Source organism: Pavona decussata, unplaced genomic scaffold, assembly GCF_977016875.1.
Source record: "Pavona decussata unplaced genomic scaffold, jaPavDecu1.1 SCAFFOLD_48, whole genome shotgun sequence".
NCBI classification, from domain to species: Eukaryota; Metazoa; Cnidaria; class Anthozoa; order Scleractinia; family Agariciidae; genus Pavona; species Pavona decussata.
The window spans coordinates 6601991-6617154 of NW_028145470.1; the positions used below are offsets into that span (position 1 = coordinate 6601991).

At 37.2% G+C, this 15164-nt stretch overlaps 2 protein-coding genes across 2 annotated transcripts; one reads left to right on the forward strand and one right to left on the reverse strand.

Moving 5' to 3' along the window:
• Positions 1-888: 888 nt before the first annotated feature.
• On the reverse strand, positions 889-11262 carry LOC146482048 (mirror-image polydactyly gene 1 protein-like). The gene is made up of 10 exons (XM_085108148.1): positions 11006-11262; positions 9069-9273; positions 8208-8313; positions 7045-7174; positions 5886-5934; positions 3727-3897; positions 3317-3418; positions 2323-2417; positions 1746-1976; positions 889-1333 (listed from the first exon to the last, which is right to left on the reverse strand). Exons 1-10 carry the CDS (start codon positions 11206-11208, stop codon positions 1258-1260), a joined length of 1368 nt encoding a protein of 455 aa, XP_084964274.1. The 5' UTR covers positions 11209-11262; the 3' UTR covers positions 889-1257.
• Positions 11246-13781, forward strand: LOC146482049 (polyadenylate-binding protein 4-like). Its single transcript, XM_085108149.1, has one exon. The coding sequence runs from the start codon at positions 11349-11351 to the stop codon at positions 12615-12617; it is 1269 nt and encodes a 422-aa protein (XP_084964275.1). The 5' UTR covers positions 11246-11348; the 3' UTR covers positions 12618-13781.
• Positions 13782-15164: the final 1383 nt, after the last annotated feature.

A 15164-nucleotide genomic window follows, 5' to 3' on the forward strand; every position in this document is an offset into this window, starting at 1 on the left:
CCGTGTGATAATCCCTACAGCATCTGCATGCTCACGATGCCTACGTGTAATAATGACTAAACACTATCTGAATAAATAATATAATAATTACTGCTTCGTAAATTTTGATCCAAAATGGTTACTTTCTAGGTCACGCTCTGTTTCGATTCTATGACTGGATAAAATACAAGCTTTCTCTCCCACTATAATTATTTCTCATATATATAATATATACAGTTATCTAACAATAATGACCCACCCCTTCCCCTGTGGTAATAAAAAGACCCTTCCCATACATGCACATTTTTGCTTACTTTCATTTGAAAATGGAGCCATTTCATAAAAAAACAACTTATGTTCATTGAAAGGTTTTTAGTCCAGACCGACATTTCAATTTATATTCATTTTTGCCATCAAAAGGTTAATCCCCTTCTTTCTGGAAATTCTAATTTAGATTCAAACTTTGTTTTAAAACTTTGCCTTCAGAAACTACCTCCCCCTCCAAAACTTCTGATGAACATTTTTTGGAGTGCTACATGTTGATGTACTGAGGAAAAATTTAATTTATGATGACTCTTAGGGTTCACATCGTGGACTTTCAATGGAATCCAAAACAATAAATTTAAAACTTGTATGTTTTGGATGGTATATTTGCCATTATTAAAAACTGGATCATTGTATAATGCAATTCCATGGATTTGATTGGCTTAGTGGTCATGAGCCATTATACCATGCCCGAGAACAGGGACCATTAAATTGTCTTCTTGTTGTTCTTGCAAAGTTAAATCATCAAGATTTAGCAATATTTCTTGATTGTTTTTAATAAAACGTGCTTGTTGGATATGAGATGATTATAGCCAACTCAGCGCTACGCGTCTTGTTGGCTATGTATCATCTTATATCCAACGCACGCTCGTGGAATAATTGTTAATTACACATAAGCTTAAGTGATAAATCTCTATTTCAGATCTATGAACTATTCATCAATTAAAGCAACATTTTCAAAAATCTCTTATTCCAGCACATTTTCATTAGTTACAATATGAATGGCATACATTGCACATACATACACTGTACCATACAAAGATTTCCATTTTCACACACATACATGTATACATGTACACTGTATATATGAAGGCAATCAAAAATGTACCCCTACCTACCCCACCCCTTCCCAGTAGTAACAACATTACTATAAACAGCCCCTCTATGTAATCACACTAAAAATGCACCCCCCCACCCTGCTCTTCTCTTACAATAATGACCCACCCCTTCCCTCTAGTTGATAGTAGCAACACTTGTTCCACCAGAGTCTGAAATTCGCTTGCGCAGCACACCAACCAATCTTTCTAATCTGCAAAACAGAAAGGACAGAAACAGGCATTGAACGTGAAGTGATTTATAAGGCCACATAATCACAACAGCTAGTGTTGCCGCCTGGAGTAAAGAGGAAAATAGACAAAACAAACAGTAAATACACCATATGCTGTAAGTAATATTATCGTTACATTATTTACTGCTTCACATGGATTTTTTAAATAGTACCATTTGATAAATTCGAGACATCTTTTTGAAAATGGCAATTTTTATAACTGAATACTGGCCAATAAAACTCATGCACACAGTCACAACATTTAGACAAATTTCTATGAGTGCCATAGGCAATGTGTTGTTCCAGAAAATGTCCATACATGTACATGTACATGTACATGTACATCCCCCACCCAAAAACTTCATGATTTTTTTAACACAACAGTAGCACTTACTTATCTGCTCTTTCCTTTTCTCGTCGTCTGGTTTTTGACGACTCTTCCAGTTGTTTTGCCAGGGTGTTTCTTTCTTGTGACACGGCCTTAAGTTTCTCTACAACTTCATCATAACTCCGCTGTGCCTGCTGCATGTCTGTATCGCGGGCTCGGAGTCGGCTTTCAAAGCTGTTCATGGTTTGGTTGAACTGGTCTCGAAGGGACTCTTCTTGAGATAAGGATCTGTGTAGACTGGAAAAAATAGACATTTTTTGGTGTTAAACAGATATTGGTATTAAAAGGTATTAGGTTAAGACAGGACTGACGGACTGACTGGCTGGCTGACTGACAGACTTGCTGGCTGGCTAGCTGGCTGAAACTCTGACTGACTAGCTGGCAGCTGACTGACTGACTGACTGACTGACTTCTTGACTGACTTGCTGATTAACTAACTGACTGACTGACTTGCTGACTGACTTACTGACTAACTGACTGACTGACTGACTGACTGACTGACTGGCAGTAGACTGACTGATGACCAACTGATGACTGACTTAAACAAGTGACAACCTGTTGGATGACCAACCGACTTTCTTACCTGTAATAAACTCTGATTGTTTCCATCTCTTCTTCAAGTCTTTTGCATTTCTTTAGGGCTATAGCCTTTTCTTGTTGAGCCTGGGCTGACTGCGTCTGTTAAAAGAGACATAAAAAGGTTTAACATCTGCCTCCATGTATTAGCTACATTGTAACTTGAAAGGCAAAGAAAGAGTCTGTGCCAATCCAGTCTAAGACAACTGAATGGACCATCACTGACCAGCACCTACACTAAGCCCTAGTTTCAAAAGCATAAGTCTATGAGGAACACTCACTAGTATTTCCCCTGGATGGGATGCCAGTCTATCACAGGATACCCAGCATGAAGTGACTAGGACCATTACCACCCTCCCCCTCCCTACAGGGAGGTTACCCCCAACATTTTGTTAGGTTTCTCTAACATTAGATTAAAACTTCCCCATGTACACTTTTTTATATAAGAACCTTTTTATAAGAATGTGGAGGCTAAAACTGACCTAGATTATAAGAATACAGTAACTGTAACTAACACTGGCTAAGAATGTATCCAAGTTGAGACAAAGAGAAAGAGCATTATTTTTATTCAGTTCAGGGCGAGCTAAAAGCATAGTTATTGGTAACATGTATGTACAATGTGTGCCAAAAAAATTTGACATGATACAGTGCACAATGGTCTTCTTTAGGTTTCCTGGTCATGTTCATACCAGTTTTTGGAATATACCAGGAAACTTAAGAACATGCAGAATGTTTCAGGCTTGAAGTGTAAAAAAAATAAAAAGTAAGAACATTGAATTTCAGTTCAGCCTCAGCCGAAAAAAAATTAGATGTTCTTACAGTGTATAAGAAAATATCGAGCAATTTAACTACTTGGGTAAAAAGAAATGCCACCCCACCCCCCCCCCCCCCCCCACCCTCCGCCCCAATCACCAGTGTCCATGTTTGAGACTGTTACACAACATACTTCATTTAATATTATCAAATGAAAATTGAACGATTTACAAGTTTGTGCACATTACCTGAATGGCCTTTAGCCTTTGTTTATCTACTAGCTGATGCTGGTTTTTCATTATTTCAATTTCTTTACGAAGATTAATCACCTCTGCCTCTAATGCTTTTGCCTTGAGAATAAAAAAAAAGAAAATAATAACAACGATTTACGTATTTCATGATTGTGATATTCATTTGAAACAAGTTCTAAATTAATTTTGGATCCCCTCGATGACTATTGTCATTATCATTAACCAGTTATCTATAGAGTAAAATAATGTTTATTGAGGGCAATTATTTATCATGAAATAATTGTCAAAGCATTAACTACAAATCAGCTAATTCAGACCCTGAATTTTACATCATGGCAGAACTTCCACTTCTGAACTAGGCTTCTACATAAGATGAACATCAATAACAATTTTTTCTGACTTCATACCTTTTCCACTGCAGCATCTCTTTCGGCAATCACAGCTTTAAGTTCCTCAGTCACCATCTTTTTTCTGTTTTTCTGTACTGTTCGTATCTTGCTGACCATCAACTGGCCATGCTTATCTATTGAGTCAGGACTCTCAGAAGATGTTATTCTACCAAGTAATGATTTCATTGTCTGTTGGGAACATAATGCAACCAAATAATAAATTATTAACCACTAAATTTGGCACTGTTTTACAATTTAATACAAAAATTTTTGAAAGGCTAAAAGCTAATAAAACATTTAACGAAAAACATCTTATAATGTTTTTAACTGCAGCTTAGTCAACTTCAGGATGATGACCCACACTGCTAAATTTAAACCACATTATTCCAATAATTATTGTGGGAATATTCTTGTAATTGTAACATTAAAATACATGATGCACAGTACCTGAATGTTCAATAAGGCTCTTTTTTAATTATAGCTAATCAGTACATGCACTAGTTGCCCCAAGATCTTGAGTTGCAACTGTATAATTTTGCCAATAGGATCTTATTACAAGCAAAGGTCACTGTGACTTCTAGGGCATTGTTCTACAAGTGTTACAAAAAATAAAATGTTCCTAGAGCTGGTACATGGACTTGAAAATGTTAAGCTTTTTTTGTTAAATAATACCTTTAGTTATTAGTTGAACGTTTTAGTCTTTTTAAAAGAATGAATTATTGTTCAAAGCACTTTTCAACCATGCTCAAGTCCAAAAAAATAACAATAAATAATTAAATACAGTAAATAACTGTGAACATGGAATATTTAGTGAAATTTGTTTGGCAACAAAGTTGTTACAAAAAACTAAACAATACAAGGCTGTTGCCTAAAGATTAGGAGCCATTACAAAACAAACTTTAAATTACTGCTTAGTTGTGATGATTGCAGCAAACAAAATATTGCATCTTATCTCGATTCAGACCACCACTGCGCCATGCATGTATGTCGTTGAGGCATTTACTGACCAAATACATAACCTGCATACACTATCTTGCATGAAACATTATTTAGTCTGCTTTGTTTATTCAAAAAGGGAAGAAAGCCAAAACAAAAAATAATAATAATAATATTAAAATAATAAAAATAACAAAGAAGAGATTTAAGTTCAAGTTGTATTTATTTACTAAGTAATGCAAGCTTAAATCTCTTCTTTGTTATTATTATTAATATTATTATTATTATTATTATTATTTTTTTTTTTTATATAAGTCTTATAATAATTACGCTTTTCTCAAAATTTTTCTTGCTTAATTTGCATGTTCTTGAACGAAATGCTGAAATACAAGTCATGTTACCTGTAGGCTTTTTTTTTCATGCCACAAACAGTTATTTGACTGTTTGGCTGCAATTTGCTAGCCAAGGGTAATGGCTAGATAAGACTAATCACAAACTACATATGTGTGAATGCATCTGATGTCAGCCCATAATCCAGAAAATGATTGCACCCAATGTTCCCTATGATGCAGTAGCGATTATCATAATTTATTCACCTGAGATTCCAGTACTGCAGTATACACTGTATATCCCCCTCCCCCCCCCCCAGAAACTATAGAGAGATTGGTACAATTGAGAGATTATGGAATTGCTTGGGTAGAAAGATGGAAGGAAAGTGTGTCAATGAATAAGACAGTGATTTTCTTGGCAGTAAGTTGTACAGTCAACTCTCGCCTTGTGGACACCTCACTATTACGGACACTGACCCTGATAATACAGACAGCAGCTAAATCCCTGGCAAACAATAAATTACATTTGTTTGACTGAAATGAAGTCTTGCTATTACAGAGTCTCGCTATTGGAGGGTGTCCAAGGGAGTTGACTGTATTAGAAAATACACTTTTAGGTGACAATTTACCAAGAGCTACATGTATGCAGTACCCCAAGAAAATGCCAAAAATGCACTGTCTTATTCCTGACTCAGTGTAATGCCCATCTGTCTTCCCAGACAATGTCACAATCAGTTCCTCGCACCATTCTTCTCACAGTATCTAGAGTGCTAGTGGGGAATATCACTTGTCCTCTTTGTGCCTGGGTCAGGAGGACACTTGAGGCCATTCAGAAAAAGTGGGGCAGCACTGCACTCATATTTATTTATTGTAATATTTACATAAAAAAAGGCAAACGAGATCAACACATACTGGTTCAGATTCTTCGTCATCATACACACTGTCCACCCCAGAATCAAACCTGTCAATCAAAAGTACAAAATACAGACTGTCAATGTAATATTTACATGAACAGATGGAACATTATTGATAGCTGAATGCATAAAAGGCATGAGTTAAGGTGGTTCACACGATTTTCCAGCACTTTCCATCAGTCTTATTACTTTGATGGATCAGTTTCATGTACATTTAATAAAACAGTTACAGTGTATGGTACCAAACAAAATTAATGCCTAAGCACTGGCAAACAAGTTACGGCCATTTTCTTGACATAACAGGTGACCATAGCAACAGTATGACCTTTTAAGAAAAACCCCTTATATCAGCTTTAGTTAGTGGTAACTCAAAAACTAGCTTGGTGACCCCCACTTTTTATTATGGAACTTCTGAATTTAATTTTGATTGTTTCGATCTTCAATAATATTCATACTTAATGGTTTAATTCAGCCATGATGTAGAGAGGATCTCCAACCACCAAATAACACTATACGTCGCCTGGGTTAATCTGACGAGTTCAGAATCATACATTAGTGTCAAGTTTGTTGTGGTGTCCTGTCCTTTCTCTGAAATTTTTTACTTGCCTAGCTTCTTCAGACTGAACATTATTCAGTTACAATGCTACACTGCATTTATTTTTTTATGCACTACAGTACCGTGCAAATGTAAGTTGACAGTCCCTCGAAACTTAAACTTCGAAACTCGATCCTCTTAACTCGAAAGCTTCGAATATTGAGGCTCGAGTTGAGTGCATTGAGTTTTGAGACAGGGAAACAAAGAAGTTTTGGCGTGATTAGTTTTTCAACATCTTATCCGAGGCCATGGTTCAGTTCTTTATTACAGGAACCAACTCTGCAGAGACAGCCAACAGTGTTTGCATTTTTGTTGGAGCAATGTGCGGACGTGTATGCTCGAGCTGGAAAGAGTTCACTCTACAAGCATTTTCTCGGTTCCCTGCCGATTACAACGTTACCGAAAGTATTGTGCGTTTTTAATCAAGGGAATTTTGATTTGAAAGATTAAAGTACAATCAAGAGTAATTAGGTGCAGCGTACTGGTTTAGCGTGGTTAAAAACGATCACGCGTGTTTCCATTCTCATGCACATACATGCACAGTACTATTAATAAGACCAACCCTGTATGTTCTCTTTCAGTTCTTCTTAATTTGTCCAGCAATTCTTCACGCTCGCTGTACGCCAGCTGGAGACGTGCATTCACAGCAGCATCACGTTCTTTTTGTGCTTGGTAGATTTTCTCAACCAAAGCTGTAATGTACACAGAGCAAAACAGTTGTGTCAAACAATGTCATTTCCTGTTTCTGATGCACACCTCACCAATACTGTACATCCCTTTGCATGAATTTATAATTAATTTATTTTATTACCAGAGTGCAAATGCAGTAAACCTTTGAACATCTATATAGCAGGAGCTACTCGTTATCTCGAACTCAATACTATCTCAACAAAACTATGATTTCCCTTGGATTTGGACATGATCATTTTTTCAGTCATTAACCATGTTATCTCAAACTCCCCATAATTCAAACAATTTGCTGTTTCCCTTGACCTGTGAACTCTAACCTAATTTAACACTGGGGGGAGGGGGAGGACCAGAGTGAGGGGGGGGGGGTACCTATTACACTACAGGAATGATTATACCTTGCCTAATGGGCATTTTGAGGCACAATCATCTGGCATTACAGCGGTTACCAATAACACGCGACCTATCGCCTTCAAAAGACTCCGATAAAGTTGCGTTTTGATGGACGTCAATCAAAGAAAAGCCGTTGAAATTAATTTGAATTCTGAGAACATTTCAAGGCAACAGAACGAAGAAATTGACAGTTTTATCCGCTGACGGATGGTAAACTTTATGAAAGCTGATTTCCAAGACAGACTATCTAAAAAATGCGCATTGTTTAGACGAAGCCGTATTTTTTTATGAAAGATTCCTGAAGATTTGAAATCGCCACACCTGACAATTAAATCAGCGATGCATGCAAGTGAGCAAATTATCACGTGCAGTGAAAATCGAAATTTTTAAAACCTTTTATTTGCGCTTGATCTGGATGGAGAATCAATTTAAATAAAGTTTACCTTCTCCTAGCGAGGCAAAATTCTTAGTTTCTTGCAGGGTTACCTTGGAATCTTGTCAGAATTCAAAATAATTTCAACGGCTTTTCTTTGATTGACGTCCACCAAATCGCAACTTTATCCGACTCTTTTGAATGCCGTAGGTCGCGTGTTATTGGTAACCGCTGTAACAAACGAAGATCAAGACGATGAATTAGGTTCATACCTGCTCCTCGGGCAGCAATCTTAGATTCTGTTTGAGCTAATAAATCATCACGGCTCATTTTGGATGCTTGAATCTCAGCTTCAGCTTTTGTCAGTTTATCTGTAAGCTAAACAGCAAGAAAAGAATTGATTACCTTATCATTACAAAGTCATATGTACCTAGGGTACAAATGAATGTTGTGCCCCTAGCAAAAAGGACACAATGATGGATCAGAGAATGACATGTAACAGTGAACCTATGAATTTCTTTAAACACTGAGCACTGGGAAATTCATTGGTTCACTTAAACATACAATGCAGAGTTCATTCTCTGATCCATCATTTCTGTCCTTTGTGCTAGCGGCACAACATTCAATATTACTGAACAATACATGTATTTTCTAATTGAACTAAACATCCTTTTTTGTCCTAACTGATTCACATTGTCAATGGAAAGGAATAAGAGACCACTCAATGATCCCAGATTTTAAAAATCTGAGTTCAGAACCTGGCAAACGCATACAGTACAGGCCAAAATTAAGCGAACCAAAACATATGCGTAAAACGTGTCTGCTGTGCATGCGTATACAGTGTATGCGTCTAAAAATCTGCAGGTGCGCATCTAATCAGACGCATTAGTACGCAGTGAAATGCAATTTAACAACATGTAAGTTAACAACAAAGAAAATATGGCATTCATTGGGCGGTCAGCGGCTCCTGGTGGTTTAAGCGCATGCACAGAGCACCGCATTGTGATAGCATAATTTTTTATGTTTGAGTGTGGCAGTGCGTAGGGGGCTTTCTGTGGAGTTTCTGGTTGGTTATTGTCTTGTTTTCTGGAAAGTGTCTTGCAACTGTGTAGTTTTCAGCAATAATCAAATACCTGTAGATTTAAACGTTGTGCTACTGATAACTCTTCTCTGAATGAAGTATCATGCCCAAGGCTGCTGGACGTCAAGTTCATACTAGGTGAATATCTTCCATTTTCTCCAAGTGTTACTCTTTCCTTGTATAACTGTTCAGTTTGCTCTGCTAATTCTGCTTCAAGCTGCTGCCTTAGAGACTTTTCTGAGCTGAGAAGCTTGTCCCTGCAGTAAGTCAAATACAAATATTCACCTGTTTACTAAAAGGATTCACTGACATTTTCTGCAGGAATTAAATTTTATTATAGTCTAACACTTTTTAAAAATAAAAATTTATTTTTGTGAAAGTGAAGAAAGATAAATGCCTCATTGTTCCTAGATAATCATTTGTAAATAGTTTTTAGGCTAGTGCATGTTTTTTTTCTTCTTCTAGATTTTAATATTTTTGCTTTAATGGAGGACCTCCCTGAAAACCACAATTTTACGTGATGGGCGCTTCCTCCTTAAAAATTATTATTTATTATTATCATTATTATTATCATTATTACTATTACTATTAGTGTGGCCAAAGAGTTGAACTCTGCAGTGTTAAGTACCAAAAGGCAACCTCCACAGAGATTTTTGTATTTCAAGTCTAATTCCCCAACCACTCAACACGCTGTGTCCTGAAGTAGTTTTGATTTCCTGGAGTGTGAATTGAGACACCTTCAAAAGTTGAGCAAGGAACTTGAAAGTGAAGTTTTCAGGGAATAGCAAAGAATGTCTACTTTACTTTCTTTACTTGCTAGACCTGGGGCCTGATTTAATTCATTAATACTGAGACTGGATCTTATACTCATATTAATTACATGACTTGTATTATAATATTCATTCACTACATGTATATTTAACCCGATAACTCGAACCCTTGCTAACTCGAACCAATTTTCCTTTCCTTTCAGGCCATTTTCTATATAATTTTACCCACGATAACTCGAACTCCCGACAACTCGAACCGTTTTCAATTTCCCTTGAAGGTTCGACTTATCAGGAGTCGACTGTAGTTTAATTAGACAAAACAAGATACGGCAGATGTTTGCAAGGTTTAAACAGTGAACAATCATTGTGTCATGACATCGTGCCAAATGACATCTCTTTCTGACAACTGCATTTAATAAAGAAAATTATAATACATTGCATTATTATTTTTTTATTATATACTCTTACAATAATTAGAATTGATACTTAAAAATATAAAATGGATCCTTAAAAGTTGGCAGAAATTACTTATAGAAAAATATGTTTTCAGTAAAGACAACTTAAAATAACATTTTTTTATTTTCAGACAATTAAAACGAATAAACAGAAAACTAATTTCCTGTACTGTTAAGCTAGTCAAAAATTTTAAAATTTTATATTTCTTGGGTATTTTATTTGGGTTTTTGGCGGAATAGACAAACATTACAGCACTAAAATTCCCAGGAACGTCCAACAAGTTATGTTAACTGTATCGTGTTTTTTGAAAATATGATACAGTTGTCGTTTTAAAATGATGATCATTGATTATTGTATATACTGACTGTGTGTGTACTTTACATGCATACGCTCATATAAAATTGATTTCCAAAATTGCATTCGCCTAGCTCTCTCTAGAAATAAGCACAATTTTCAAGTAACGAGCACAATTTGCACTTTGTAGACTTTTCATCGATAGCACCGAAAGCGATTGCTACAACTCATTTATTCAAAACTTGCCAGATGAGTTAACGCGCATTCGCGAATCGAATTCAATCTCTATCGGCGTCCTTTTCGCGTACGGTTGCTATCGTACGATATTTGCTCTCAAGTTCACATTACTCCATTCCTCAACACTAGAGCTTGGGAATTTTAACAACCGAGAGGCTAAAAACACTCAATACAGAGTCAAGGGGGATGAAATCGTATAATTTAACCTACAAATTACTGCTTTTTCACTCACTTTTCTTCAAGGTCTAATCGAAGGTTTGCAATTCTCTGCCGAGCGCCTTTCATCGCAGCTCTCAAGTTGCGCTTGATTTCATTCGCGTCATCAAACTCGGGACTGTGTTCAGAATATCCGTTTACCAAACCACCATGGCCTCTTGCAAACGAAAGATCTTCACTGTTGTCAAGGTAGTCAAAAGTTTCATGGATAGAATCCATTTTGGACGCAACAGAATTCCTGTTGTATAATGCATGCCGCAAATAAATTCAATGTTTGACTACGGCTAAACCAATCAGAGTCTAGCAATCGCCATGGACACTTCGTGAAAATTACACGACTTCTGGGATGAGAAATAATCATGGCGGCGCTTGGAGTGTCCAAATCTTCTCGCAAATTTTTAAGTGTTGCTCGCGTTTGCTTTACTTCCAGACTGCCCAAGACCGCATTTTCCTTTCATTTCGAAGCAAAGGTTTTTAACTGTGGATCAGTTTTCAAACCAAATTTTACGAGAGCGTTGTTCCAAAGCAACATAGTTTTTGCTGAAGAGGACCCTTTAGCCTTCGTTCATCCGCACGCCAGAACGATATTTGTTGGCAAGCTTTGCCCTTCAACAACGCAAAAATCAGTTGAAGATTACTTCTGCCAGTTTGGGGCTCTTGAAGAAGTGTATTTGAAAGTTTCTACGAAAAAGTACGATTTGAGGTCGTGTGCATTTGTGCAATTCAAAGATGTGTCAAGTTTGGAAAAGATTTTTGATCCTAATCAAAAACACGTAATCGACTCTAGGAACATACATTTGGAGAGGTGTAAGGCCTTCGATTCAAGAAAGATTTACGTCTCTAACTTGCCATTGGAGTTGGATGAGTCGGAGCTCAAAGAGCATTTCTCTCAATTTGGGAGTGTTGACATGGTCCAGTTTGTTTCTAAGAATCCCCTTGTTGACAGAGAAAGTTATTGCTTTGTACAATTCACAAATCAAAGTGTAGTGCTAAAGGCTTTGGCATTACCATCTCAACAGATTGGACCACATACTGTGGAAGTGAAGAAATATTATGCTAAGCACAAAAACTATATTAAAGGCAAGGCTATTATTGAAGTGATACCAGACAACATGACTGTAGAAGGTTTAAGAGATTACTTCAGTAAATTTGGAGAACTGGCCTATATTGACTTGACATTTTACCAAAAGAAAGGCAACAGAAGGGAAATCGCATTTCTCAGTTTCTCTGATGATAAAACTGTCGAGAAGGTAGCAGAAAGGAATGGCAAACATATACTGAACAATCAGGAAGTTGTTGTGAAGCGAGCAAGATCCAATCAGATAAACAAAGATCGGGATCTTAAAATCTTTGTGGATAGGATTCCAGCTGCAGTTTCAGAGGACCTTGTCAGGAATTATTTCAAAGCGTTTGGCAATGCCACCTTGTTGACAAAATGGACAAGTGAAGACCACATACAAAGCTATATTGTCATGTTCAGTCATGTGGATGAAGTTGATCGTGTCCTGGCACACTCTAGGCATACTTTGGGAGGAGAAAAGTTGATTGTTAAAAGGATTGGGTGGACTGCAAAGCCACCGAAGAAAAAGAAAGAAACGGATCTTAAAGAATTGCTGGCACTGTTGTAACCGAGAGGAACCTGTTTCATATATATGTAAAAAAAAACAAAATCAAGGTACCAGTACAAGACTAACTTAGTTCTGACTTTAACCACTCCAGGTTTAAGGCCACAATTTCAGTCATTTAAGGACGGTGCTTACTTTTGTTACTGCGCATACATTCTGCGCATCTCAAGATACTCAGGTTTCCTATGGGTGGTGCCTTCTAATGCAGGGATATTTTTGCATGGTTTAAAACCATGAGGAGAAAGTAGAACTTAGGAAGTGCTCTTTTGGGGGGAACCATGCATTTTTCAGAGACAATGAAGCTTCAATTTGATCAAAAAATGCTATACATTGCTTTGTATTTTTAATTAGCGCTTTTTAGAATAATTACTGTTTCTTAATTATCTCTAGAAAATGCATGTGTACCCCAAATTTTCTTTTTGGATTCCACTAGCCCTTGCTAAGATCTGCTTTTCCCGCATAGTCATAAGCCGCGCAAAAATACTTTGGTATTAGTCGGCACCATCCTTAAGCTGCATCCAACCAATCATGGAAGGGTAGATTACTGGTAACCCTGTTACATGTACAGGTATTTCCCAATAGTGACAAGCATCTAATTTCAGCCTAGTCACTATCATTACTTCCTCAAACAGATAGATCAAAAGAATGAAGAAAGTGGCCTCTAAAGATGAAATAACTTGATATTCAAACAAATTCTCCCAACTAATTTGATTTGAAATGTATGGATAACAGTGGGGAGAATTAATTTGCATACTATACTTTGCTAATAATATTGAAGATTGAAAAGTTCATTAGCTTTAAATAAATCATTATTATTTCATTGTTTATTGCATTGGATGTACTGTAGAAAGAACCAAAGACCTTAAAGACCTTTTTCTAAAATGGCTACCATTTTATTTATTTAACATTCTTTTGTTGGTATTTAAATTAGCCCTTATCTCATTCTCAAGCTCAAAAATCAAAAAGAATGTTTTACTTTGCAACTACGCAAGAAGGCCTAATTGGAATGCAAACAAAAGAAAATTGAAATGTCAGCCATTTTGATGTATGGTTTGTACTAAGGGTTATTTGGGTTAACAAACTATAAAAGGTGAGATTTGTTAATGAGTAGGTTTAGATGTTGTTCCAATGTTTGTACAGCCTGATTGGAATGAATGGGACGGGATATTTCAAGCCTGGCAAATAAATGAGAATGATGTATTATTCAAGTAAGTGACACAAGCCTCCCCTAAAAAAAAAAGATCCGAGTGCTCCTATCAGGAGTCGAACCTAAGACCTTCCGATTACTAGCTCAGAAATATTCCATCACATTTATTCCATTGTGCAATTACGCCACATTGACATTCAAATCCTAGCAGTATGCAGGATGTTTGTCCCATGAGCCTTGTTTAATGGCCTTGGCTTCCATGAGTCTCCTGTAGCTCAGTGGTAGAGCATCCAAGCTAGTGATCAGAAGGTCTTAGGTTCGACTCTTGATAGGAGCACTCAGATTTTTTTCGAGCATGCCTGTGTCACTTACTTGAATAATACATCATTCTCAGCCTGTAATATGTTTATTTTCTCTGACTTTAGTCTGAACTTTCATCCCCTTCTTGCATCGTGAAGGTGTCCTTAAGTGATGTGATGCAGCTACTGGGGATAGGGGTGGAGATGGGGGTTTAGTGTATGTGGTTTGGTGTATGTGTGTGTGTTTGGGGGCTATGGGAGGGGGGGGGGGGGGGTGGTTCCAAGAGGGAGAAAACAAAAAGTCAAAGGGAATGAAGGAAGAGGTTACATTTGCTCCATTTTAACTGCCTTTTTTTGCCTGAACTCTGCCTCCCTTTCCCCAAAGTCCCCAAAGGAAGACCTGATACATTGCCTACTGTTGCCACTGTTTATTTTCCATACAAACCTATGCTAAGAATATTGAAGATTGAAAAGTTAATTAACATTATTTCATTGTTTATTTGTTACTAAAGATCTGCCACACTGAAATAAAATTCAATATTGCTGTGGAACATAACTTAAGTGCCCATCTTTTGCACTACTGGCTGGCAGCATCAAAACATTCAAAATGCATAAATGTTAAAAAATTGTTTAGTTTAAGAGCCACCTTGCATAGACCCTTATTACTCCACGGCCATGTTGAGTTGTTAACGAGCGGTGAAAAGGCTGGCGAAGACAGAGCGAAAAAAGCTGTAGAAAATACTGCAACAAAAGCGAGCAAGTGCAAACTAGCGAAACTACTGAGCGAATGACTCTTTGCGAAAGGCTGCAAGCAAGCGATTGCGTGTATGGGTCACGAGGTGCCCCTGCGAAAGGCCAAGGCCCCCCCGCACCACCTGGGGACAAAAACCGCTGGCCAGCATTGCTTCAAGGTTAACTTTGCCTAAATTACATTTAGCCACATTAAAAAGCATTGTCTTTACACGGCTAGCCTCGCACTGAATTCGCATCAGATCGAGGCTTGCTGGGCAAAAACAAAGCTTTTATTCCCCCGAGACTCAACATGGCTGCTGAGTGATAAGGGTCTATTGTGTCCAGTTAAAGTAAACCAGTTCATTATAAAAT

Bases quoted from the DNA above. Each gene is read 5' to 3' on its own strand.
- LOC146482048 (XM_085108148.1), bottom strand. From the start codon at position 11,208: ATGGATTCTATCCATGAAACTTTTGACTACCTTGACAACAGTGAAGAT. The intron at 1,977-2,322 runs GTAAGAAAGTCG...TATTTTTTCCAG, and splicing joins ACAATCAGAGTTTATTACAG to TCTACACAGATCCTTATCTC. The intron at 1,334-1,745 runs GTAAGTGCTACT...TCTGTTTTGCAG, and splicing joins GAAAAGGAAAGAGCAGATAA to ATTAGAAAGATTGGTTGGTG.
- LOC146482049 (XM_085108149.1), top strand. From the start codon at position 11,349: ATGGCGGCGCTTGGAGTGTCCAAATCTTCTCGCAAATTTTTAAGTGTT.